This window comes from Melospiza melodia, chromosome 11 (genome assembly GCF_035770615.1).
Source record: "Melospiza melodia melodia isolate bMelMel2 chromosome 11, bMelMel2.pri, whole genome shotgun sequence".
Taxonomy (NCBI): domain Eukaryota; kingdom Metazoa; phylum Chordata; class Aves; order Passeriformes; family Passerellidae; genus Melospiza; species Melospiza melodia.
The window spans coordinates 31,458,017-31,485,707 of NC_086204.1; the positions used below are offsets into that span (position 1 = coordinate 31,458,017).

At 49.9% G+C, this 27,691-nt stretch overlaps 1 protein-coding gene across 1 annotated transcript; it reads left to right on the forward strand.

Annotated features, from left to right (window-relative positions):
- The first annotated feature begins 409 nt into the window (after window positions 1-409).
- Window positions 410-26,313, forward strand: FPGT (fucose-1-phosphate guanylyltransferase). Its single transcript, XM_063165129.1, has 6 exons — window positions 410-510; window positions 21,239-21,477; window positions 21,857-22,405; window positions 22,530-22,697; window positions 23,525-23,617; window positions 24,373-26,313. The coding sequence occupies exons 1-6, from the start codon at window positions 410-412 to the stop codon at window positions 25,833-25,835; spliced, it is 2,613 nt and encodes an 870-aa protein (XP_063021199.1). The 3' UTR covers window positions 25,836-26,313.
- Window positions 26,314-27,691: the final 1,378 nt, after the last annotated feature.

The window sequence follows — 27,691 nt, forward strand, 5'->3', positions numbered from 1 at the left end:
ATGAGCAGCAGAAATAGTGTGGAGTGGAGCCCTCGCCAGTTCCACCCTGTTCCAGACGTGGCTCCTGCCCGGGCTGGGGGGCACAGGGACCCTGGCAGCCATTCCCAGGTGCCCAGGCCCCCGGGCTGCACAGGGACACCAGGGCTGTGCCCCCAGGGCTGTGCCCCCAGGGCTGGCACGGCGCCCTTGCCAAGCCCTGCATGGGCACAGCCCCTGCCCCAGCTCTGTGGCCCCAGCCTGTGCTCCCTGCCTGGTGGGAGGGCTCCCCATCGCCAGCGTGTCCTCATGAAGGCACCTGACAGGGCAAATCCAAGCTAAATCATCAGCTGCCATTCTGTTGTTACAGATAATCCTTGTGATTTTGCTCGAATGAAAAAATTGAGGCTTTTTTAGAACAATTCTGAAGCTAATGACCAGGTATGCCAGCGTCTCTTCCTGCTTTCTGATGTACCTGTCCCTGGTGCTGACTCCTCCAAGCAGCCACGCCAAGGGCCCCGATGCCACCCAGAGGTGGGGCTTCGTGTCAGTCCACACCAGCACCACCAGGGCAAGGTGCTCTCCCTCAGGTGTGCAGAGCTGGCCAGGACTCAGGTCTGCACGCCTGCAGAGCTGGGGGTTTGAGGTGTGTTTCTGACCTGCAGCCTTGCCTTAGAACCACCAGCTGGGAATGTTTGGATCAGGTCATTCCTAGCACACAATACACCATGATTACTGTCAGGTCTCATTCACCACTTTTACTGCCTTATCATCTCATTGCCCTACTGAAAAAATAACTTCACCTTCCTGTAACACTGCCTTTAAAAACCGAGGGAACCTGTGGCTCCAGACAAGCCGAGCCCTTGCCCACACTCTTGATGCACAGTCCTTGTCATGAATGCTGGACTTGGGGAGGGACTCAACGTGCAGAAGGAAGAGCACTGCCCTGACTGAGACACAGAGAGAAAAAAACCTTGAAGTGTTAGCTGCTCGAAATAAAGAGACTCAAAACCACCTGCAGAAGAAATCGATTCTTCTGGGTCTCTCCTCCGCTGTAACCATGGTAGGTGTTGATGTAACAATCACAAATAAAACTCCATTAAAACCTGTAGCATGTAATGTCAGTGGTGCCTTTTAACGAGCTCAGCCTGAGGGACAGCCCCTGTGTGCTGTTCCACTCGTTACCTCACGTCTTCACAGATGTCTCTTGACAGGTCCTTCCACAGTTGAACAGATTGTTTATGATGTCCTAGAAGAAAAAGAGCTTCGACGGGTGAAACCAAACTCCCAACCAGGGCTGAAGGTTTGTTTTCTTCTTTTATCCTTGAAAATAATCATTTTCACTAAACACATTTCCAGAGATTTTTATACCCACATTGCACATCTGCAAAAACTCAAGGAGTTTTGCTCACCAACAGAGAGGTAAGATTTTTTTACATATTAAAAAACAACCGAAACGAGGTTTGGCTGTAAACACTTCCTGGATTAAATCTTGCCTGCTCCCATGTGGTTCTGAAGGCAGTGGCACAGTTTAATGCACCTGGGAAGGATCACTGCCATTCCTGTTGGCATTGCCACTGCAGAGGCTGCTCGTGGTGCTGGACACTGCAGCTTGGACCACCAGAGCAGGGCCACCACCAGGCTCTGCCAAAGACCCTCCCTCACCACAGCACAACCTTCCTCCGAGCTTCCCAGGCAGACAAAGCTTGAGAACAGCTCACCAAAGTGAGTTTTAACTGCACACTGAGATCACTAGGGCCTGGTCTCACAGCCCAGGCTGCAGACTGAGCACTCCTCTCACCAGGGCTGAACTGCTGCTCACCATCAGCCTGCAGTGAATGATTTGGACAGTGCACTTTGCCTTTTCGTTTTGGAATTTACTGCTTTCCTGTAGCTCCTTCTCACAGATCTTCTTTCCTCTGTTTGCTTTATTTTTCTCTTTTTAGCAAAAAAACTGGCCTCATCTACCTAAAATGCAGCTTTCAGCCACAAGTTGTTTATAACTTTCAATGTAACTGTGGCAGCATTCTCTGAGTGACAATATAAATAAATAAATAACACCTTTTCATGGTGCTGTAAAGACTGATTTTTGCCCTTGGCTGAGTTCTCTACATTCATTTATTGACTTAATTCTCAGTGATGAAAGCACACATTGGCTCCAGGACATGGCAATAAGATGTGTAAGCTGAGCAGAGCCAAACAGGGACAAAATATTGCTGGTCAAGATTTCCAGAAATGATTGGCTGTTTTGTGTAGCCAGCTTGCAACTTTTTCAGCATGTAATTTCCCAATATGTTTGTTTGTTTGTTTGTTTGTTTTTAAATGGTGGCCCTCAAAACAATTATTGATTTTTTTAAAAAATTTGGCTGCCCTCTTAGTGCAAGCAGCATTCCCACTCAATAGGAAACATGGAGTGTTTATGTTTAACATAAACCAAAGGACAGTCCCAGACATCGCAGAGCTGTGAGACACAACAGGTCGTTCAGCATCCAGGCCTCAGTGGAAGAGCCCCTGGATGTGCCCAGTGACTGCCAGCAGTGCTGGTGTGGCAGTCCCCATGGCAGGAGGATGCTCGAGAAGCCAGAAATGCAGGGAGAAGTCACGGATTTCAGTAAGCCACGGAACAATTGACTTCTGAAATATCTGGAGAAATATACACAGCTCCTACGTGAGAACCAAGAAGGGAGCAGTAAATGTTCTGAGCTGTCACCTCTTAGGGAGGAGTTCCCAGCCTGGCCTTTCCCAGGTGATGGGTGGATCACTGTGAGCTGCAGGTGCTGTGCTGCTCCCAATGCTCCTGCCCCAGCTCGTGCCATCAGGGGTCCCAAACCCACACTGCAGGTGCAGGGCAAAGCTCTGCCCAAGGAGTGCAGGCAGGAGCCAGGACAGCGTGAGCTCTACAGCTGATGGAATCAATCTCGCTCCTCAGCAGCTGCTGCCCAGGTGAAGTGCAGCACCAACCCAGCATTTCACCTCACTGGTTTCTGAACACCTCAGCACTTAGATTAAGCGTGCAGTATTTGGCTGGACCAGCCCTTCCCAGGCAAAGCTCTGCATGGCTCCAAGCCTGTGGCCAGGTGACACACAGGTACAGCAGTCCCTTCAGCCAGGTGTCAGGCAGCAGCAGAGAACAGCCTCCAGCTGGGGTGTGCTGTGGGGCAGCGAGGTGGGATGGCACCAGGGGAAAAGCCCAGCAGCTGTGCAAGATTAGCTGCCAGGAGAGGAGCTGGCACCTGTGCACACAGGAGAGCAGGAATGCCTGTGGGGGGCTGGAATAGGCACCTTTGAGATGACAACCTGTCACCCCTCCCAGCCTTGCAGATGTGTCTGCTGGCAGTGCACACAGAGATGGCATTCATTCATTAGAGTTAAACCTGTTAATGGGGGACACCCCAAGGTACCATTCCCTACCAAAAAACAACATTTTAAAAATGCCCGGTACACACACAACTGCAATGTGTTTTAGCTTTTACACAATAACTAAATCCCAGCTCCCAGGATTCAGGATTCAGTATTCTGTATCAGCAATAATGACTAAAACTATTGAAAGTCATTAAAGAACTTGCTAATCAGTCTCTTAATTGAGGCTATCTGTTTTGCTTTACACAGAGACAAATTAAGCAGGTTAAAGCAGCTCCCAGCAAACATCTGTTGAAGCAATTCAAAATTAATGACAAATAAAACCGAGTTCCCTTTGTGGTTGATTTTTCTCCCAACGGTACCTATAAACATGCTGTCATGACTTGTCAATTCAAAACAACTTTGCAGCACATTCCCATTCCCTCAAAACATCTGGGAATCACAGAATTGTTTAGGTTGGAAAAGCCCTACCAGACCACCAAGTCCAGCATCCCCCAGCGCTGCAGGGGCCACCACTAACCCACATGCCCAAGTGCCATCCACAGGGCTTTTAAATCCCTCCAGGGATGGGGCAGCTGTGCCAGGGCTGGTAAGCCTTTCCAGGAAGGAATATTCCCAATATCCACCCTGAGCTGCCCTGGCCCAGCCTGGGGCCGTTCCCTCTGCTCCTGTCCTTGTTCCCTGACTCCCCTGGCTGTGCCCTCCTGTCAGGAGCTGTGCAGAGAGAGATGATCCCCCCTCACAGGTCAGGGCTGGAGAGAGACATCAGGGTGTGGAGCCTTAACCCCCAGCTGTGGGAGCTGTGTGCCAGTGCCCCCAGTGCCCCCGGTGCCCCCGGTGCCCCCAGTGCTCCCAGTGCCCCCCAGTGCCCCCAGTGCCCCCAGTGCCGTGGGATCCCTCCCTCAGCCCAGTGCTGCACACCTGCCATGCCATGCTGCAGATGGCTCCACAGGCCCAGGCCTCCCTGCATGGGCACCAGAGCCAGGCCGGGGCTGCAGCTGGCACCTGCCAGATGGAGAGCAGTGGCCAAGGAGCTTTTTGAAGGAAAAGCAGTAAAATCCCAGCACTAGGTGCAGTAAGAAAGCACCAGGAGCCGTGGGCAGTGCTCAAACACTAATTGGGACCTTGGAGAGCTGGCTGCAGCATGCCATCGGAGCAGGCCTCCGAGGCACTTTGGAGCAAGGGACGCTCAGCACCGCAGGTACCAGCCAAGGCTCTGCAGCCAGGGCTCTGACCCTGCCCCAGAGCTGTCCCTGTGCCCCACACAGCCCCAGAGCTGTCCCTGTGCCCCACACAGCCCCAGGGCTCTGACCCTGCCCCAGAGCTGTCCCTGTGCCCCACACAGCCCCCAAGGCTCTGACCCAGGCCCAGCACTCTACCCATGCCCCACACAGCACAGTCCATGTGCTGGCTGCTCCCTGCGGCCCACCACAGCCTCCTGCCCCCGAGACAGCTCTCTCCAGACACCAGTGCGTTAGAGTCTCCTTGACACTGACAGACAAGTTGGCACAGAGCTGTTGTTCTCTCTGAGGGATCTGCAGAGAGCTCTGTCCACGGAGCTGGCTCGTGACAAACAGCCCAGGGTGTTCATTTGCTTGCTGGCTGATTACTTTGCTCATTAATACATTGCTCCCTGTACTTGCACTGCCATGGCAGCACAGCACTGAGCCCCACATGCCCCAGGGCAGCAGCTCTTCTGGCAGTAAGGAACTCAAACTGAGGGCACCAAGGTCAGATACCTCTGCAGCAGCCTCTCTGTCCAGCAAACAGCGACACAAACAGTGTTTTCCATTGAGCCCAGGAAGGAAATCTCCTCCAGCCCCCAGCCCTGGGCTCGTGGCAGCTCTCCTTCCCCACCTGGCAGCACTGCCTTTGCCCCAGCTCCAAACACAGCCTGGGCGGGGGTCATGGCTGGGCCTCCAGCCAGGGATGGACAATGCACCTGGGAGCTCACCCCTGTTGTCCATCATGGTTCAGTTAAAAACATGCCTTTTGAGGGTGTTTGGGTAAAACCCTCGCCCATAACTGCCCATAAACCTTGCTCATAACTGCTCATAACTTCTCAGATGGATTTTCAAACTAGGCAGATGCCCAGCTTAAACAGAAGTTGATGGAAACATTTACATTAGTAAGAGTTAAATATATTTCCAGAAAAAGTAAACCTTGGGAAAATCCCAGTGAGCACCTGGCCACACCTCTAGGAGACCATCACCTTTTGCATCATGTCTGTCAGTGACAAAAACTGCCTTTTCTTATCACCCTGGTACAAAAACCCAGATAAAACTGCACAGAAGAAGGTGAGGGAAAAGATGCATTGTAGGCTGACAGGCTGGGGTGACCCCAGCCAGGGGAGATGGAGGTCTCTGGGAGCACTGGCCCCCTATGGGGTGGGAACAGCCCAGGCACTGAGCATGGGGTGACCCCCAGCCTCTGTCAGATGAGGTGACACCATACACAGGCTGGTAAATTGGGAATCTCATGCTTGGTTATTGCCGAAACGAGGTCATTCAAATCCGGTATTCTGGCATTTACATTTCAACAACAGTTTTCCCCTCCCTTCCATGTTTTACATGTGCAGATGGTTCTGACACATGCTACCCAATGCTTTTTTGTGGATGTAGGTTTTTGGGTTGTTTTTTTTTTTTTTCCTTTGCAAACCAGAAAGCTGCTCTAGGAAACCTAATGGATGAATTGTCTGTTCTCCAACATAATGAAGCTGGTGCCAAGTTTCCAAGCAAGAGCCATCAGGAAGCTCTCAACCATAATGCTCAAGACAGAGCTTTCGGATATGAAGTGGAACAGGAATCTCGGTGCTGCCCCAGCCCAGCAGGGAGAGGGAAGGCTGTGGCACAGCTGGCAGCAGTGGCACAGCATCACCTCACTGCCTAGCAGGGCTGTGGGCAGGAGCAGGAGATGTGCAGCAGGACGGCAGCAAGGTGAGGAGAGCTGTCCTGGGGAGCACACTGAGAGCTCCCTCCCTGCACATCTTGGGTGAGCCAGCAGCAGAGGCACTGGGCACACCAGCTGGCACAGCCCCGTGCCAGGCTGCTGCTCACGCTGGGGATGTCTCATCAGAGACCTCCCAAGGGAAGGACCTGCTGCTAGCACCCTCAAACCAGAAAGCTTGAACTGCCTTCAGTTATTGTCTTAGCTCACCAAACACAGCCCCTCAGAAGAGGAGGGTTCCCCAAGGCAGCTCGGCTCTTCCCAGCCACATCAGGAGAGTGCCCAGCACCTCCTACGAGCACACCTGGAGCTCAGGCCTTGGGCTGAGCTCACCCTGCCTTCTCCCGGGAGAGGAGAGCGTAACTCCTGGCAAACAGGGGTTCATCCCAGTGCCGTCACTGCTCTGGGGGCTGGCTCAGAACCCATCGCTGGTACCTGGGTGATGGTGCAGGTGGCAGTGACCAGGGCACAGGTGATTAAGGTGTGGCTTCCTGCAGAGACAGAGCAAACCCTGTGGTTCTGCTGCAAAGTGCTCTGAGCACCCAAACCTCGGGCTGAAAATAGGCCAGGAAGGGTGCTCTGGAGGCACCACTCACAGGCAAGAAAGAGGGAAATCCCTTTTCCTTTTCTTTGCTCTACCACCAGCAGAGTGCCAGAGTGAATCCATGCTGTGGTTGTGTCATCTCCTCCTCCTCCTCCTCCTCCTCCTCCCAGGTGTGAGCAGTGATTTGCTGCCCTCAAACACATCTCAGCCGGGTCCCAGCTGAATTGCACAGCTGAGACACACCATTTCCTACAGCAGGAACCTGCTTGGGCATATCAAATGGGCCTAAATAGGAAGACAAAACCATTTACATAGTAGAAATTCCCCAGCTGGACTCTCTGCTGGGTCTTATTACAGCCTCCATGTCTGGACAGTTCTGTATTATCATATTTTCTAGAATATTGGATAAAGGTGACAACAGGAGAAACAGTGAGGAAAATGATAATAACCTCAGGAAAAAAAAACAGATTATTGATCATAAAACTGAGACAGTTACAGATTCAAAATGAAAGTTTGGTTTAATTTTTCATGTTCTCCAGTCTCACACGTCCCAAACAGAGTCTCTGTTTGATTATTTGAAATATTTGATTGTTAGGTTTTCCAGAAAGAGATGAGAAGTCTTAGTTCCAAGTTTATCCAAGTTGATCCACATGTTCATTTACCTTCGCAATGAAAGTGCAGAGGATGGAAGCAGCCTGGCTGGGCAGGTCCCAGCACAACTCAGCAATCATCCTGCCTCCCACAGAATGGTAAGAGGGCTTTTGCTCCTTGAGCCATCCCATTGGAAGGATGGGGCAGACATGATCTGCCTGTAACCACTACTTTTGACGGCTAAAAAAAGTTAATTAGAACTTCCGAAACAATGACATCCCATATCTCAAATATGATTCATCCTGCGTCTGCACGAGTCTCCTGAGGGTCATTTTCATAGCAAATTAATCTCTCTAATGTCAGACAAGTTATCAGCAGTGACACCATGGCCACAGTGGTGGCAGCAGCAGTGGCCATGCTGCAGAGGCATGGGGGTGAGGCTGATGGTATTGAGTCTGACAACACAAAAAATTAGATAAAATTAAAATAGCTCAAATGGCACCAAGTGCAACAGAGGCTTTTTCAGCCCCTGGCCATGTCTCTGGACACAAGCTCTGTTCCTTCATCCTTCCCTCTGGAACTCATGGGGACAACACCCCTGGACTGTCCTGCAGCACTCCAGAGGTGCTGCTGGGAAGGGATGGAGACCAGGACAGACCCCCCAGTTCCAGCTGCTCCCAGCTGTGCAGACAGGAGCTGCAGTGGCTGCTCCTGGGGCCTTCTGGGGCAGAGGGGATGAGGGGGTACCCAGCTGGCCAACATGGACACAACAGTGGCCACTCTGCCCTGCCTTCCATCCCCCAGCCACGGAGGAGACGCCCTGGTGCTGCTGAATCAAACACCATTTCCTTTAGCTTGCCTTCCAGCACCCAGTATTGCAGCTGGAGGTCCTGAGCAGTGTTCAGCAGGGAGACTTCAGCAGGCACACCATGCACTGGGAGCTGGGTAAATAGACTACAGCGAGGAGCTGCTCTAACTCCTCTGCAGCCTCTGCCTCGGAGACCATCACTCCCTTTTTGGAGCTCTAAGCCATTCCCTGAATACATCCTGGAAGTAAATTTGTCTGCTGCCTGCTTGCAAGCAAGTCAGATAATAGTCCATATTTTTCTTGGCAAGATGAGCTTCATAACTGGGTTCTAGCAAATATACTCTGGGATTTATACACTCATTTCATAGGCCATCAAAATTCTACAATATTTGACCAAATTTTTCTTTTTTGGCAAGCACTCTTGCCAGAAGGTTCATTAGCCAAGACTTGCAAAACTGGAGGAAAAATCAATGTTAGCACAGGCAGAGCAAATTCATTTGCTGATTAATTCAGGGATTGCGGGTATTTTCTTTAGCCCCAATTGTCTCTGGCAATCCACAGGATGTGGCAACTGTTGAATCTCAAAGCCTTTAGCGTCACTCACAAACCAGGCTGAAACCATGGCCAGGCTGGAATTTCATTAAGCACAGGGAGGCATTTTGCTCTGAGGGTGACCAAGCACTCATTCACCATGCCTGAGACAGACACACACCCACCAGAGCCTGAGAGCAGCCCCACCACCACCACCACCACCCTGCTCCTGTAATTACAAAACAAACTATGCAACAAAATAAATGAGGTTGGTAATTTGTTATCGTTCTGCTGCTGCAGCAGCATGCTGAGGGTTGTAAATTAGGTGCTGTATTAAAAATGACAGAATCACTGTGAGTTCTGCACAGAGAGGGGGATTTCACTGAGGTGTTTGTGCATCTCAGCATTTGCACACAGCAACAGCATAGAGGGAAACAGCAACACAGAAACACTGAGAGGCCACGATGCTGCTTAATAATGCACAAGAACAGAAATCAGAGGGGGAATTCTTATGTGGGTGCGGTGTGTGTTGGAGCAGGGTCCTGACAGTGGCAGCAAGGCAGGAAGGTGAGGGGAGGTGGCACCAGGTCCCCAGGCAGTGGGCAATGGGCAGTGGGCATCCTGAGAAAGCCACATCCCACAGGGATCCCTCCCGAGCTGCACTGCTGCCCTGCAGGAGCAATTCTGAGACATCCTCAGACGGTGCATCACCTGTCAGAATGCCCTCTGTCACCTGGCCCCAGGGGCACAAGGGGCCCATAAACAGATGGAGGTGGTCAGAGCCATCACCTGTGCAGCACCTCGGGGAGCACAGCACCCAGGGCGTGCCAAGGGCAGCAGGAGCACAGCAAAAGGGAACACAGGGACAAAATCCTGGCAGGTCAGCGTGATGCTGAGACTGCAGACCAACGCAGCCAGAACAATCCAATGAGCCTGGAAAGCAATAACTGAAGTGCTGTCTGGCTGAAACGCACAGAGCAGCAGCTCAGACACTGCTTGTTTATGACCCTTTGCACTTCCCAAGGGGTTTTACTCGGGGTGATCCCACACTCTGAGGCAGGATTACCCTCCCTCCCTCCCTGGGTTCTGCCGAGCACACAGCCCCGTTTGGATTATCGAGCTCCTCATTTGCCATGCACTCTGGGCAATGGCAATCTGTGTGCTGAGAGGACAACCTGCCGATTACTCAATTTCCATGTGCATTATTAACATGGCACATCGAGTACACACACATCAACAGCCCACGGAAAACCCTGTTTGCTCCAGACTCACACATTATGCAAAGCAAAGAAATTACTACAAAGAGGGCTTCCCCCCATTTGTTAGCAGGTTCAATTACTGGGCCACTTAACCTGTTTTAATGTTCATCTCCTTCTTGCTCCACATGAAAGCTTTATTGCCAGCACTGCAATCATATAAATATAAGCTAAAGCCTGAGCCTGCTGAAGGGTGTTGGTTCCAGAGCAAGTAGAGGAGCACAGCAAGAGTTACTGAATGGGAAGGAGGCCAGCGTGCACCGTGCTGTGGGTGGGTACATCTCCATTGCCATTGCAGGGACAAATTAACTCCTGGATTTAATTAAAGGTGAAAAGCCTGGTTTAGCTCTCCTGATGCCAGCACGGCACAGGGAGGCTTAGCGAGGCCCCTGTCCCCCAGCATGCACAGAGAGTCTGTGTTTGTATTTGCCTCTGTCAGTCACACATATCTGAAGGGTTGGTAGAAAAGACGGCCACATCTCATTTCCTTCCAGGAATCAGAGAGCAGCTTTCATTCAGGCACCATGCCATTCCCTGGAGGTGTTGGAGGGGAGCTGGAGGTGCTGGCCATTCCCTCAGCAGGCAGCAAGGCTGCACTGAGGGCACCTGGTGCCCCACAGGGCTGGCAAACTCCTCTGGGCACCGGGCTCACCGGGCACCCCTGCCTGGGGCTCCACACGGACAGCTCAGCCCCGAGATTCTTCATCAGCAGGGGCGGCAATTAAACACATCCCACTGCAGCAGCGCTTTGACCACACTGCTTTGGAACGCCACCACAGCTTGGTCACAAAACACAGAACAAATGTATGTGAGAACTTTAGAAAACTCATCAAAGTAGCACCAACATTTCAGTCTGACTCTGGGACTTTCACAGTGTTCCTTGATTCTCTTTTAGACTTCATGAAATATATGAAATACCTGAAAACTTTTTCCTGAATTTGAAAGAGATATCTATTTAGGGAGACACAGAGATGCCATCATGATTTAGTAGAACAATTCATATAAAATCAAAATTTTCAGTAGGCTTACTCAATCACACTCTGTCTTTACATATGTAGAAGAGAAAGATCTACTTATTTGTTCAACACTTCACTTTTCAAAGAGTAACATAATAAGTGAATTGATAAGTAGTAAAAGCATTAACCGTCATATGAAGATTATTACTCCGGTGCTTGGTCATACAATCAAATTTAATGTTTGTTTCTCTGTCTCTGTGCAAGACGATAAGATTTCCCTTGTGAATATCAAAGAAGGGACTGATAACATGAGGACAACTGCTCTGGGTGGTCAATGTAATTCATTAGTAACCATGCATGTCGCTAAAACTAAATTTTGCAATTACCTTAAGCGACCTCAAATGCTAAGGAAGAAGGTAATATTTGGGTGTGATTACAATAAATATGCATTAAACTATCCCCAAACCAGGTCACCCATTAAAAAAAAAAAAAATCAGAACTCATTTGAATAATACTGAGGTGTAAAGCTGCATCAATTTTTTTGTTGTGTGTTCTGTGATGGACAGTAATAGAGGTGTGATTACATCCAGAGATATGAGTTTATAGTTCTCATTTCTGGATAATACAGCCAGGAATGCATTAATAACAACTGAGGATCAATCAAAACCAGAAATGCTTTCTGAAAAAGGGGTAATTGAGAAACAGAAAGCTAGACACCTACAACAAATGGTTCTTGAGAGAGAGACATTATTTGTGAAATATGTTGCCTGTTATCTAATTAAATAGAGGAAAACATGCTGGTGGCTGGACGCGCAGAAGGCAGCCTGCAGTTGTTGCTCAGAAGTGCTCATTAGCCGGGGAGCCGTGGCGGGCTGGAGCAGCCTGCAGAGGAGCTCGGTGACTCAGGAGCTTTGCTCACCCTTGGGAGACAAGGAGCGCCTCGCAGAGAGAGCAGCAGTTTGTAGAGCTGAGGGCTGCCTCACCAGCCAGAGCCTCCAGCGCAGAGTGTTCCCCTCGCTCCCATTGGAATGTCAGCGCAACGCTCATTCCCATTGGAATGTCAGTGCAATGCTCACTCCCATTGGAATGTCTGCACGACGCTCACTCCCGTTGGAATGTCTGCCCAATGCTCACTCCCGTTGGAATGTCAGCGCAATGCTCACTCCCGTTGGAATGTCTGCACAATGCTCACTCCCGTTGGAATGTCTGTGCAATGCCCACTCCCGTTGGAATGTCTGCACAACGCTCACTCCCGTTGGAATGTCTGTGCAACGCTCACTCCCGTTGGAATGTCTGCACAACGCTCACTCCCGTTGGAATGTCTGTGCAACGCTCACTCCCATTGGAATGTCAGCGCAACGCTCACTCCCGTTGGAATGTCTGCACAACGCTCACTCCCGTTGGAATGTCTGTGCAATGCCCACTCCCGTTGGAATGTCTGCACAACGCTCACTCCCGTTGGAATGTCTGTGCAACGCTCACTCCCGTTGGAATGTCTGCACAACGCTCACTCCCATTGGAATGTCTGCACAACGCTCACTCCCGTTGGAATGTCTGCACAATGCTCACTCCCGTTGGAATGTCTGTGCAACGCTCACTCCCGTGTGAATGTCAGCGCAATGCCCACTCCCATTGGAATGTCTGCACAATGCTCACTCCCGTTGAAATGTCAGCGCAATGCTCACTCCCAGCTGTCTCTGGTTACGTGGTGGCCAGCTCAGAGCAGGCTCAGGTGTCCGGATGGAACAGCAGGCTCCAGCGATGACAGCAATGATCGCCCTGTCCCCTGCTTCACCAGGCTGTGCTTCACAGCTCACACAAAACTCTGTGACAGCCCTGACTGCAGACAGGGCTGATGAGAAATTAGGGAGGCCCGAACAATGGGAAGAAGCTGATCCAGCTCAAGCCAGGTCAGCTGTAATTGCGCTGTGTAGATGACCAGGCTGTCCTCCCAGCAAAGCTGGGCTCTGTCGTGCTGCCCCGCGTGCCCGGGGGCTCTCAGGGCTGCTGCCACATCCTGCAGGCACCAGATCCTGGTGTAACACTATTCCTGGCTGGTTTTCCAGCCCAAGATCTTCCTTTCCATTCATTTTTACCACAGTATACCCAGGCCTCACAGCAGCAAGCCACCATTGCAGAGACAACTGAGCACTGCCACACTTATTGAATCCATTGAATGCTTCCTTGATCACCTGAATTGTTGGTGATCCAAACCCATTTAATGTCCCCAGGAGATTCAGTTCATCAAGGTGGTACAATATGTGATCTACAGGATGTGACTGGTGCTGTTAAATTGACTACAAGATAATTAGATGCTAATGTCACCACTGTGTCAAGACGACAAGAATGTCACCCTCTACCACATCTGTGTAATTTCTGAGTGACTGCAATGTCACCTTGGAGGTTGCGTAAGGCACCCTGATGGCATGATTGCAGGGCTGCCCCATGCAGGGTGGGCAGAGCAGGCACCATGAGCAGTACATGGGTGGAAAACTGTCTCACCTACCACAGCACAAAACCTGCAGCCAAGGGCGAGGACATAAATGCTGGCCTCAAACATGTTAATTAATGTCCCCCTGAAGAATGAGGACAAAACCTGAGATATTCTTCTACACTCTCTTTTTAAATGTCACAGATACATAGAATAATGGAATGACTGGCTTGGGTTGAAAGGGGCCTTAAAGTTCCTCCAGTTTCACGTCCTGCCATTGGCAGGAACATTGTCCCAGGTGCTCCCAGCCCCAGTGTCCAGGCTGGCCTTGGGCACTGCCACAGCTGCTCTGGGCAGCTTGTGCTTTCCAAGCTCCTTGCCAGGCCAGACACTGGATTTCTCCCAAGGGGGATTTGGGTGACAGCCGCCTCTGGGGAGCCCCATCTCCTCACACCTGCAGGTCTCCCCATCAGCTGCAGCCACCAGAGCCCAACACAGCCCCTGTGCAAACAGGGCAAGCCCAGTCAGCAACAAACACCTGGTGTGACAAGGAGAGGCCCTTCACAAGGAACTCCACACTGCCAGCAAGGACTTCACATGGATGATTCCACCTCTGGCTCCTCAGTGAAGCAGCTGCAATAAAAGGCTGCAATAAAAGATTCCAATGGCCTTTGCAGCATCTGGACCAAGACCAGCTCCTGTCCCACGTGATCTAATGAGAGGGTAAATGAGAGTTCAGCGCCCACCATGCATCCAAACCTTCTGCTTTTATGGGGTCTGGTATGTAGAAACTGTTCTCTTCTCTACCACAAACCTGAAGTCATTTAATCTCAGCTGGATCTTATCAGCTGTGATGTACCCATCAGCTCTTTGACACAGAAATCAAAGAAAACACTCGAAATAAAAGTAGACAGACATAGTATGACAGAGGAAGGGGTTATCAATAAAATATTATGAACTTTAAACGCGCAAATATAGTCCAGAATCCCATTCTTTTTTTTTTTCTCAAATAAAATGCTGTTACAGACAGATGCCCTGTTCATAACAAAGATCATCAGGAGGAGCCCCATGGCCTAGAACAAACCCATTCATACCTCCCCTGGCCTTGAATTTAATTGAGCAGTCAATATTGGCCTTGGTGTTTTAATTATACACTGAAAACTTTCTTAATTAAGGACATGTAGAATGGATATGGACACTTAGAAGTGCAGACACAATCTCTGTCTTGTAAATCCATTTCCCTGTGGTTTATGAGATCGGGGCCCATGCATCACCTCCAGTTCCTGTCCAACACCTCCAGCTCCCACCCAGCTCCTCCAGCTCCTGTCCAGCACCTCCAGCTCCTGCCCAGCACCTCCAATTCCTGTCCAGCACCTCCAGCTCCTGCCCAGCACCTCCAGTTCCTGTCCAGCACCTCCAGCTCCCATCCAGCACCTCCAGCGCCTGTCCAGCACCTCCAGCTCCCACCCAGCACCTCCAGCTCCTGTCCAGCACCTCCAGCTCCCACCCAGCACCTCCAGCTCCTGTCCAACACCTCCAGCTCCCACCCAGCTCCTCCAGCGCCTGTCCAGCACCTCCAGCTCCTGTCCAACACCTCCAGCTCCTGCCCAGCACCTCCAGCTCCTGTCCAGCACCTCCAGCTCCCATCCAGCACCTCCAGCTCCTGTCCAACACCTCCAGCTCCCACCCAGCTCCTCCAGCGCCTGTCCAGCACCTCCAGCTCCTGTCCAGCACCTCCAGCTCCTGTCCAGCTCCTCCAGCTCCCATCCAGCACCTCCAGTTCCCGTCCAGCACCTCCAGCTCCCATCCAGCACCTCCAGCTCCTGTCCAGCTCCTCCAGCTCCCATCCAGCACCTCCAGTTCCTGTCCAGCACCTCCAGCTCCCACCCAGCACCTCCAGCTCCTGTCCAACACCTCCAGCTCCTGTCCAACACCTCAAGTTCCCACCCAGCACCTCCAGCTCCCACCCAGCACCTCCAGCTCCTGTCCAACACCTCCAGCTCCCACCCAGCTCCTCCAGCGCCTGTCCAGCACCTCCAGCTACTGCCCAGCACCTCCAGTTCCTGTCCAGCTCCTCCAGCTCCCACCCAGCACCTCCAGTTCCCGTCCAGCACCTCCAGCTCCCATCCAGCACCTCCAGCGCCTTGTCCAGCACCTCCAGCTCCCACCCAGCACCTCCAGTTCCTGTCCAGCACCTCCAGCTCCTGTCCAACACCTGCAGCTCCTGTCCAACACCTCAAGTTCCCACCCAGCTCCTCCAGCTCCTGTCCAGCACCTCCAGCTCCCACCCAGCACCTCCAGCTCCTGTCCAGCACCTCCAGCTCCCACCCAGCTCCTCCAGTTCCCGTCCAGCACCTCCAGCTCCTGTCCAACACCTCCAGCTCCTGTCCAACACCTCAAGTTCCCACCCAGCACCTCCAGCTCCTGTCCAGCACCTCCAGCTCCCACCCAGCACCTCCAGCTCCTGTCCAGCACCTCCAGCTCCCACCCAGCTCCTCCAGTTCCTGTCCAGCACCTCCAGCTCCTGTCCAGCACCTCCAGCGCCCGTCCAGCACCTCCAGCTCCTGTCCAACACCTCCAGTTCCCCTCCAACACCTCCAGCGCCCGTCCAGCACCTCCAGCTCCTGTCCAACACCTCCAGTTCCCCTCCAACACCTCCAGCTCCCACCCAACACCTCCAATTCCCCTCCAACATCTCCAGCTCCTGCCCAGCACCTCCAGTTCCCTTCCAACACCTCCAGTTCCCCTCCAACACCTCCAGCTGCCTTCCAACAGCTCGGGCTCCCAGGGCCATGGCCTGTGCCCACAAACACCATTTATCCATGCATGTGACCAGTTAGGTACATAATTACCACTTTATATTCACTCTCAGCTGGAGCTTTTGAGTGCTGGGCATGTTCAGAGGCTTGACACTAAAACATGCAGAGCAGTGCATTAAGGCATCAAAAAGGGTAACTTAAAAGTCATTGCCATGGCTACATGACAACTTATTTTGCAGTATAATATGTTCTATGAAATATGTATGATCCTATTCAATATATATCATTTGTTTTTAGCATTTCATTTCTGATAATAGCCTTTTAATGATAATCATGGTCTTTTAATGACTGTAATAATTAGACTCTTATAAATCAACAAGTTTTATGTTAAATATGCTGAAATCCTTTAAAAATATTTATTTTTCTCTGCAGTTTAGAAAGTGCTTTGCTCTTTTGCAGTGTCTGGAATCTCTTTAGAATCACATTAAAAAGTCTTCCGGGAGCCTCACTTCCTTGCCTGTCTGCCAAAGGCTTCTCATGTCTTTTTCTTCTTCCTTTAAGGATGTGATAAAGACAAGAAAAATCAAGCACCCATTTTTTGCATCTAAAATGTAATTGGTAACATTCTCCATCTTTTAACTAACCAGAAACCATTAAATCTTGGTGCTGAAGTTGTAAACAAGGGTCTCAGAACAGCAACACAACACTGAAGTTGTTCCAGACCCATCACTCCCAGCACCACTGGCTCCTGGATGTCCATACAACCAACAATAGCTCTTTGTAGACTTTGCTTTTTTCCTTGCAGAGCCAATAGTAGGCAGCTTTGTAGTCTATAACTTCCCCATTCTTTAAACCCCATATCTTTCATTCTTTCTTGGTGAAAAATATTGAGAGCTTTCAGTGAGGTCATATATCCAGAAGGGAAACTCACGGTTCACTCGATCTTGCAGCGCCCCAGATTACACAGGGAGGTTTAGTTATACATCTAACAGTTACTCATTTCAACACAGCTTTGTTAGACTTTTATTAAAGACAGGGATGGAAAAAGAGAGAATTATTTGAAATTCTCTCTACTTTTTTCTACTTTTAAAGGGAAAGCTGTATGCTGTGAAAGTTTTCCCACATGTCTGCCCCCTGACGCAGACCTGACCCATCTCCTCTGTTGGTCATGCAAGAGTCGAGATTGTTTTTCAAATAAATAGGAAATACTGCAAAAAGTTTGAAATGAACAGCACATTGCTTTGTGCCTGCCCTCCTGCAGCCTGCCCTGCACACCCCACACAGCAGGATGACCAGGAGACAGAAGGCACATTTTGGCCTGGCCCAAAGCAGCACATTTGGTCAATATAGGTTCTAACATTTTCAATTACGAAAAACTCAGTTTAAGCAATAATTATAGCAGATCCCCTCTATATAGTAGCAATGGAAGGAGAACACTGTCACAATTGCCTATGGCAACAACTTGAACAAAAATGGGTTAGAGGGGAAAGAACATAATTAGGATGAGACACACATGCCTGACTTTGAAAGGCAGAAAGACAGTTTGTGCCTGATGCATTAGAGAAATGGCTCCAGAAGAGCTCAGTGAGCCCTGGGCTTATCTGTCCCACACAGGATGTGGCACACAGGCTCCATGGAGCTGCTGGAGCACGGGCCAGTCTCAAAAGCAGAAGAAAACCTCTCTTCTTTCTCTGTTTCCTTCCCTGCCTTTGAAGAAAAAATTCCCAAAAGACATTTGTGCAACCAATAGACAATAATATATTTATAACAAATAAGTGCAACAGAAACATAGGCGATATATTAAAGGAAAAAAGTGCAGTATTGAAAAGGGAAAGTGCTGGGAACGAACAGAAAATAAGAATATTGATACTGCTGCCAGGAGCAGTACAAAATAATCATTCCTGTCTTCCTGCATCAGCATCACTGTTGAGGGAGCACACCTGGAGAATGCAAAGCCAGTTTTTGCTACCAACCCCTCATTTCCAGTACAAAGCTGCAAGGTCAGAGCTCGGTGGGTGCCAGGAGGGAGCCCTGCTCAGGGTGCCCAGGCTGGGCCCACGGTGGGTTCTGGGGCTGAGCCTGTGCCCAGCTGAGCTGCAGAACGAGGCCACCACCCTCACCGGGGAGATCCTCAGGTGGCTTAAATAGCAAAGAACAAGCCCAAACCTTTAAAACAATCAGGGGAAAAAACCCACCAAAACAAACAAACAAAAAAAAGAAACATTTCTCAGGTACATTTGCTATCAGGGAACTTGGGTCCAATCCCATCAATGCTACTAAAAGTATCATCACTTTTAGTGTAAAGCCTGATTTACAGGACCTCATGTTCCTGTCAGAACAAACCAACCCCATCCCCCTGCCTTGCTCTTTCGCGTCTCAGGCCCAAAAATCACACCACAGTCAGAAACAGACACCTTCTCCCACTCACTGAACACTCCACTGGAGTCTTTCTGCCGAACTCCTCCACTCTGCTTCTCACCAGACATTTTTCAAAGAGTGATTTACACTAGGAGTAATAGTTATCAAATATTTGGTGATTATATCAAAAATAGAAACTTGTATACAACACTGTAATGATAATACATTGGACTTCTGCTAGCATCTCCTCCATACTTTTTGAAGATTTACTGTGGTTGGGGTTGGGTTGGTTTTTTAAAGAAAGACTGAATGTATGGTGCCATCTCCTGGACAGTATAACCGAATCTACCAACAGTTAAGTGTTTTTCTCAAAAAACCTTGAGAAGCATTTGATTTTACTTCCCTACAGTTCACAGAATCACAGACAGGTTTGGCTTGGGAAGGACCTTAAAGCCATGGCAGGGACACCTTCCCCTGTCCCAGGTGCTCCAGCCCCGGTGCCCAGCCTGGCCTTGGGCACTGCCAGGCATCCAGGGGCAGCCACAGCAAATCTGGGCACCTGTGCCAGGGCTGCCCACCCTCACAGGGAGGGATTTGTCCCTAGTCTCCAATGTAAATCTCTCCTCTTCAGTTTAAAACCATTCCCCCTTGTCCCTTCACTATCTGCCAATGTAAAAAGTGACTCTCCCCGTTTCCTAAGTTCCTTTAGAGGCTGGCAGGGCTCTGGGCTCTCCCTGGATCCTTCTCCTCTCCAGGTGAGCACCCCCAGGTGTCCCAGCCTGGCTCCAGAGGGGCTCCAGCCCTGCAGCAGCTCCATGGGTTCCTCTGGGCTCTCCCCAGCAGCTCCAGGTCCTTCCTGAGCTGGGCATGGTGCTCCAGCAGCCCTGCAGTGCCAGCTTGCCCACCCCAGAGCAGGGAGAAGGCAACCCAGCCCGTAAAGTGGCAGCTTAGCTTCAGACTGTTTGTATAGAGGGAGAGAGAGGCTTTCTTTCTGGGCTTTGTAAATTTATTTCTAGCAGGTATCAGTGTCTGTTTAATTCTAACATACTGCCCCGTGGGACTCATTAGCAGTTTAACAAACTGTCTGGGTACAAACACACTGCAGATAAAAAGACAGAATCTTAAAATATTGTATGTATGCCTGCAAAAATAATCTGGGTGAATGATGAAGGGTGTCAGGGAAGTGCTCAACCAAATCAAACATTGAAAACATTCCTGAGATGGGCTGTTTAAATATTAAATAAATACCCTGAACTTCTGCAAATGTCAAACAGGACAAATGATGGAATGCTATTTTTCCTAATCTGTTTCCCACTGTAATTATGGACTCTATACTCCAGCTAAAAAGATCATTTATCTTCTGCTAAGCATTTCAATTGTTTTGTCTCCAATAAATTGCAGATATTACCTTTGACAGGTATCTAAGCCCAGCACAGTCACAGCTGATGTGCCTAGAAAGTATTTAACATTTTTCTTACATATGACTTTAATAAAATGTTTACAAAATGTTCCACCTCTATTTTAGTGGAAGTTTTTTTACCAAATTATGTATTGCTAAAAAAATAATTTCTTTTACCCAGATATATTTTAAGGAGGCAAAGCTTATTTACAGGCAAATGGTCTGAACTGTATCCCCTTTTTTTATAATACCACCAGTGTAACAATATTTATATTAATATACAGTAGTATACAAATAACAACACATGTAAGTTATTTTTCCATGAGCTGACCTGGCCACCAGCATGCAGTGGGGACACTTCCACTGTGACACAGATACACAGATAATTTATGCAAAATAAACCCAAAGCATAAGTAACTGCATGTGTGAGAACTGGGAAAGTAATCAAGTAGAGGCAGCGCTAATGAGCGCTGGCAGGCAGGAGCAGGGGCTGTGCCAGGTGTGGGGACAGCGGGGAGGGGACAGCCCATCCGTGGAACAGAGCAGGGCGCGCTCTGCAGATGGAGCAGCGGGGCTGAAAACACCTGCGGGACCACCGAGTGCCACCTGGGCCCCGTGCCCCCTGTCCTGAGTGCCACCTCCAGGGACGGGCACTCCAACCCTCCCTGACAAGGCCTGACCCCCTTTCAGTGAGGAATTCCTCACAAGCCAGCACCACACCTGTTTATTTTTGCCACCTGAACCACGGAGGCATTTCCTCCCATTTTTATGCAGCATTTAAAATCCAGTTCTAAGGAAAAGGACCATAAGAGCACAGATTCACAGCACTCATCAACACATTTAATTCACCTTGAAATACCAGATATTTCCTGTTCTGGGTGGGAGCATAGGAAATCTGAGCTAAATCACAGACTTTAATTTAGCAGTTATTTTTTGTTGCTATTTGAGCCAGGCAAAGCTGAGCAGCGGGTCTGGTGTTACAGGTCCATCACTGCTGAGAACAAGCAGTTTCTCACTGTGCCTCTGCAAGAGCTTAGATTACAAAAATGACATAAAATCTCAGCACTTTCATAAATATTCAGGGCTTGAGCATTTTCCATCTGAGGTGTTGGAGGGACTCGGGCTCTTCCACTGGCAGCATAGCTCACACCACAGGTGTGGGAAACCTCTCCCTCACACAGTTTGATGGGATTTGGTGGAATAAGTGTGCTCAGAAACAAATGCCCGTGCTTGTTTTTTCACTGCACTACTCTAGCACAGCCGCGAGTGAAGGGATACCTGCTCAGTGATAAATGCAGCTGGGGTTGTGTCCTGTAATCGCAGCACAAGCGAGGTGCCGGCGCTGCGGGGCCGTGCTGGAGGTGCAGTGCCAATGTTGGAGTGGGGCATCCTGGGCGTGCTGGTGCAGCATCCAAAGAGAGATCCTGCACAGCCCGGCCAGGGGCCACAGATGCGCGGGGCCTGCAGAGCCCGGGCGCTGAGCAGAGAAGGACTCCAGGGAAAGCCGGGACTGCCGGGCAGCGTTGCTGTCAGCAGCGAAAACCCCGCACAAAAGAGCAGAGGTGCAGCTCCAGCAGAAGAGAGCATCGTCCTTCCTGGAGCGGGTCGAGAGCACAAGGAAGGATCAAAGGGATCTTTGTGGTGTGCATTGCTCTGATTAGGAGTGTTATCCCCTGCATCACAGCCTCACACTGAGGAAGCACAGTGAAGCATTTATCTTTTTTTTCTTTAATCTTCTCTGTCAGCGGTTTACAATCACGAAAAACTATGGATTTATCGTACATTTTTTTAACTTCATAAATTCTTTTTTTTTTCTCAGTAGCTCCTATTGTGCTTTTACAGCTACTTTTTATTGTAAGATTTGTGTATAATGAGATCTTATCACAGCAAAGCCTTCTTTCATTCCCCTCTGACTGCATTTGGTATCTGTAATCTCACCAGACTCTGAATACAAACGGAACCCGCAGATCAAAACCCACAATATCCGAGGCAAGGAACCGCAGAGCGAAAAATCTTCAGCAGGAAAAACCTTCAGCTGCGTGACTCCTGCCGGTCGCTATGAGAGAACGCAGGCGCTATCGGCCTGGTCGGTGCCGCTCCCCAGCTCCCAGCGGGGCGGGAGGGGCGGCGGACGGCAAAGGGCGAGTCCAGGAGCTGCCGGACTCTGCTCCTCGGCGGATTTACAAACCGGGCACCCGCCTGTACCCGCGGTGGGTGCAGGGAGCGGCCCCGAGCCGCGCCCGCCCGGAGCCCCGCAGAGCCGGGCCGGGCAGAGCCGAGCCGAGCCGAGCCGAACCGAGCCCAGCCCCGCACGGCAGAGCTCCGCAGAGCCCAGCCCCGGCCCCGCCCGGCCGGGCGGTCCCGAGGGTTCCGCCCGCCCCCGTCCCGCCGGCGCTTCCGGGCCGCGCTCCGGGCCGGGCATGGGGGAGCGCAGCGCGGCGCGGCGGGAGGACACGGCCCGGCGGCTGGCGCGGTTCGCGGCGCTGCGAGGTGCGGCGGGCTGGGGCGGCCTGCGGGGCCGGGCTGGGCCGGGCCGTGTCCCGCGGGGCTGGGGGCGGCCCGCGGGGTCGGGCCAGGCCGTGCCGGCGGAGGCTGAGCGGCGCCGTTCCCGCAGGCGCGGCCGCCCGGCCCGGCGAGCTGTGGGACGTGGTGGTGCTGACGGCGGCGGACGCGGCGCAGGCGGGCGCGTTCCGGGAGCAGCTGGCGGAGAAGCTGCGGCGGGAGCAGCTGCCCAGGGCCGTCCGGTACCTCGTGTGCGCCGACCCGCCGGGGCCCAGGATCGGTGCGTGCGGCCGCGGGGCTCCGGACAGCGCTCGGGGCTCGCTGCGGGGACAGCGGGCGTCGGGGCGGCGGGAGCCCATGTGGGACCGGGGGGTGCTGCGGAACGGGCTGTGCCGCTCCTCGGAGCGTGTCCTCTGGGTGTGGGATAGCACTAACTCGTGTGTTGCACATTCGTACTTGCTTGACCTGGTTACTTAAACAGTCTGATTATGTTTTAGTACACTACCCACTGGTGATGTAAAAGTGGTCTCACTGCTCATAATACCTTCCTGTAAGTCTTAATTCCTGTTCGCTTTGATGTACAAATTAAGTAATCTCAGTATTATCTGCGGTGTACAGTAATATGCAGAGGTTAATTCTCAGGAATCTGGCAGTTTTAAGTTGCATGAGCTCATAAAATATCCCAAACCATTCCCTCAGATCCCAAACGTTTCTTATTTCCATACTGTAAATGTCAGGAGTACTTCTGAACACTGCCTTGAATCCATTAGTAGGCTTTTATGTGACTTGTTTCTTACAGGAGCTGTTTTTTGTGGCTGAGTTATGGCCTATTTGATTGATTAAATGCTTCAAATGGTGGGGCTGTGCAGAGGTGACTGGGAGGGGAAATCACAGAGATTTCTCTGGAGCTGTCTGCTCAGGATGCCATCCCCTCAGAGAGCACAGGCTTCCAGAGGGACTGTCCATCAGCTTCTGTGTGTGATCTTATCAACCACGATATGGTAGAAAGTCTATCCCATCTCTCTGGCTGGGCACCAGTACACCTCACCTGTCAGAACAGGTGTTACTGGAGCTCTTCTCACAGATGCTAAAATACTTTTCCTTTAGGAAATGGTGGATCAACTCTTCATGCTCTTCGGTGCTTGGAAGAGCAGTATGGTGATCAGTGGACTTCCTTCACTGTGCTGCTAATCCATTCTGGTAAATTTTATATATTTTACTATAAAGTGATACCTTTTCTTTTGTTCTTCCTTAAAATAATAAAGTGGCAGAGGAGCTGGAGTTCCAAAATACTGTTCCCTGAGAAAAGTAACCCATGTGTCTGATAATTTGAAATTAGGCTGGTGCTTGCCAGATGTTACTGTCACTTCAACACTTTTTCTCAGCACCTAAAGTTGCTCAGTCAGTGAGAAAGATGTGATTCGCAGGTGTGATTTAAATTTCTGCCTTGAAACAATAATTTAAGGAACACAACCGTCCCTCAGGGGACCTTGGGCTCCTCATGCCTCTGGGCAGGCTGAATACTTGCCTTCTCATCCACTGAGTCAGGCCACTTCCAGATGTGGGAGAGCATCAGTGCTGCAGAGGAGAAAGAAACCAAGTGATAACAAGTGTTGTGACCAAACCTTGGCCTTTTTGACCCATTACTGGCTTAAAATTCCCATCAGGAATGTGGTGATTCTCCTCCAAGCACAAAGCGGGTAATGTTTGCTTTTGTCACTTCAGCAACAGATAGCTCTGAAACAAAAAGGTAACAAATCAATCACAGTTTTAATATGAGCTAAATAAGGCAGGCTGGGTTTTGGACATAAGGTCAGATGTGCTCTGAGACTTGGTGTATGACCAAGCTGAGAGGTTGTTAACGCTTTTGTGTAGCTGTGAAATAGCTGCCTAGGTTTAGTCTTTTGCTCACTTATGTGCAGTGTCTCTGTGGAACTGAAAGAGTCTTTTTCCAGGTGGTTACAGCCAGCGTTTGCCAAGTGCAAGTGCCCTGGGCAAGATCTTCACAGCCCTGCCGCTGGGCGAGCCCGTGTACCAGATGCTGGAGCTGAAGCTGGCCATGTACATCGACTTCCCCCGTCACATGAAACCAGGAGTGCTCGTCACGTGCTCGGATGACATAGAGCTGTACAGCACCGGCGTCACAGAAGCCATCACCTTTGACAAACCTGGCTTTACTGCCTTGGCCCACCCCTCAGACCTGGCAGTCGGGACCACGCACGGGGTGTTTGTGCTGGATCCGTGCAGCTTTTCAGGAAAGGGAGGGCTGGAGTATGGATCATGCTACCGCTTCCTGCACAAGCCTGACGTGCAGACCATGCGGCAGAGTGGTGCGGTGTGCGTGAGGAGGGGTCACCCTCAGCTCGGCTCCCCCGGGAGCTGCGGAGACTCGGCCGTGGCCTCGGAGTGTGTGTACACAGACAGTGTATTCTACATGCACCACAGCACTGCCCAGCAGCTCCTGCAGTTCTATAAGCAGATGGGCACTCTGGCCTGTGAAATAGATGCGTATGGTGACTTTCTCCAGGCCCTGGGGCCTGGAGCCACCCCAGATTACACCAAAAACACAAGTAATGTCTCCAAGGTGGACCCAGGGTTGGTGGCAGTGCGGCAGCAGCTGTACTCCCTCCTGCAAGGCACCGCCCTGAATGTCATAGTCCTCAACAACTCCCAGTTCTACCACATCGGGACTACTCAGGAGTATTTGTTTCATTTTACTGCTGAGAGCAAACTGAGATTTGAGCTTGGCTTGCGGCCTGTGGCTTTTAGCATCTTCCCTGACTCAGCCAAGACCTTGGATCAGTTGAGCATCATCCAGAGCATCCTTGAGCCCGGGTGTGTGATAGGGCCTGGCTCTGTCGTTGAATACTCCAGAATTGGGCCTGAAGTCTCAGTAGGGAAAGGCAGCATTGTTAGTGGGTCCTACATAAATTTCAGTGTGGACATACCCTCACACTGCTTCCTGAGTTCAGTAAGTGTGAAAATGACTGGTCGAGTGGAGTATGTCACCATGGTGTTCGGTGTAGGCGACGACTTGAAAAAGTGTGTGAAATTGCTGTCAGATATACACTCCCTCCAGTTTTTTGGAGTCAGCTTGCCAGAATGCCTTGACCTCTGGAGCTTAGAGGCTTCAGACCAGCTCTTCTCCAGTGAGGGCACACATCTGGGGCTGTGGACTGCAAGGATTTTCCCTGTTTGTTCTAGTCTGAGTGAATCAGTTAGGATGTCCCTGAACATGCTGAATTCTGTGCAGCACAAGTCAGCTTTCAAACTGAGTGGCTTTCAGCTTCTGTCTGTTGAAGAAATGCTCACCTACAAAGATGTGGAAGACATGCTGAAGTTTAGGAAACAAATTTATTATGAAATCTGCCTAGAAAGACAAAAAGAGAAGTCTGATTATAGAATGAACGGTACTTGATCAAACCTCCTGTTTTCATTTGTGGACAATTGATTACTTCCCTGCTTGTAAGAATCCTAAGGGAGAAGTACACAGATCTCTTCTCTGATCTCATTGAAGTAGAAATGAAGGAATTGCATAACATTAATAATGCAGCAAATGCAAATAAAGTGTTCTTTGATTAAAACAGGGAAATATTTCAGATCTAAAAACAGTATTTGGTGACCTTTTGTGCGTTGGATGTTATGTCTTGTAGCTTTTTGTCAGAATACAATAGAGAAAAAATGTCTGTTTGGCTGAAAACAGCTTTAAAAGCTTTTAAAGGGTAGAATAGTAGCAATGTGGAATAATACAACAACTTATGTTTCCCTCTTTTTATGCTGCCATTTTGCAATACAGTTTCAGACAGTAGTTAGGTGGAGGTAAAATGATTAAAAGTGCTTTTAATTCAAGATATCTTGTCCTGGGCATTAATAAATTTTTCTCTTTTGTTTCTTAACTTTTTATTCTTGGTTTTTGTCAGAAGAAAAAAGATTGGCATGAGTGATTATTCTTCCCCTTGTGACTCATAGTACTGGGGTCAACACCAGTCATCAAGACATAATGATTTATTTTTTTTCTTGTGGTTGTTGGAAGCTGGCAGTGTGATGGAGAAGCTGCCAGCTCTTTGTCACCCACGGATTGACTGATGTGTGCCTTGCAAAAAGAAGCACCTTGTATTTCTCTAAACTGAGCTGTTGCAGTCTTTGCTGTCCTTGGTGGGGCAGAGCAAAAGCCAGAGAGGTTTGTTGTGAGTGGCCCCACAGTACTTATCTTCTTGACAAACCCTCTTCCCCTTCTTTCCCTTCTGCAAATAAAGTTAATATTGAAGTCCTCCTGTTTCTGCTTTAGATGCCCAAGATCCAGGTCCAAACAGATAAATCTGCTGGTTTTAGGAGTATGCTGTGCAGTGTATCAGCGTGATTTGGCTGTAAATGTGATGCATCTTTTTCTCTTGAATGTCTCTGTGGGTTTTCATGTTTTATTTAATGTCTCATGATGACAGTGTTTATCTCCCTGCTGACTGAAATCCCAGATGACACCTTTCTTATGCCACCTACGAGGCAGCAGAGTAATGTCCCCTGAGCATTACCCACCCTTCTTTAACTGGCAGTAGGTTTCTTCTTCATTAATAAACCTTCCAAGAAGAAATAGAAAGAAGTTAAATGTGGAGGTTGGGAATTGCTGGAGTTGGCTTCAAAGGAATAAGAATTTCTGAGCAAATAGTCTAACAGTCAGTATGAATTATTAGTTAAACAATGGAAGCAGTAGGTTTGGGAACACTCAAGTCCAAGATAAGCCCTTTAAGTCAGAAAGTGAAAGTAGTCATAGAGCATGGAGTTGTCATTCGTATATCATCCTGTTTGCATGATTTATTAATCTGTTGCTGCACAAAAGATTCTAGGAGAAACATGTTTGATGCAGACTTTGCATCTTGAGTTGGAGACCAAACTTTGTTTGGTACAGACTTCCCTGAGGGTTGCTGTGCTGCCAGCTGAGTTCTCTGAGTGTTTGGTGACAGTGAAATGCATCTTTTTAACATGGTTATCCACTTTAACTGATACAATTGCATTTGTTCTGAATTCCAGGTATTGATTTCATTACTGAAAGCAAACTGGATAAAAATAGGAAGTGGATTTGTTTCTGGCGCATAAGTATTGGGAGAATGAGGAAAAATGGTGACGGAACAACTTGTGGAAAAGGTTGCAGTAGGTGGGGCCAGCAGCAGCTGCTGTGGTTTAGGGAGCAGTGTGAATTCCAAGGCAAAAAAAAAAGGAGTGTCGTCCTGGTGGTAGCCATGGACCAGCACAGCTAGCCCCCAGGTCAGATCTTGAGGC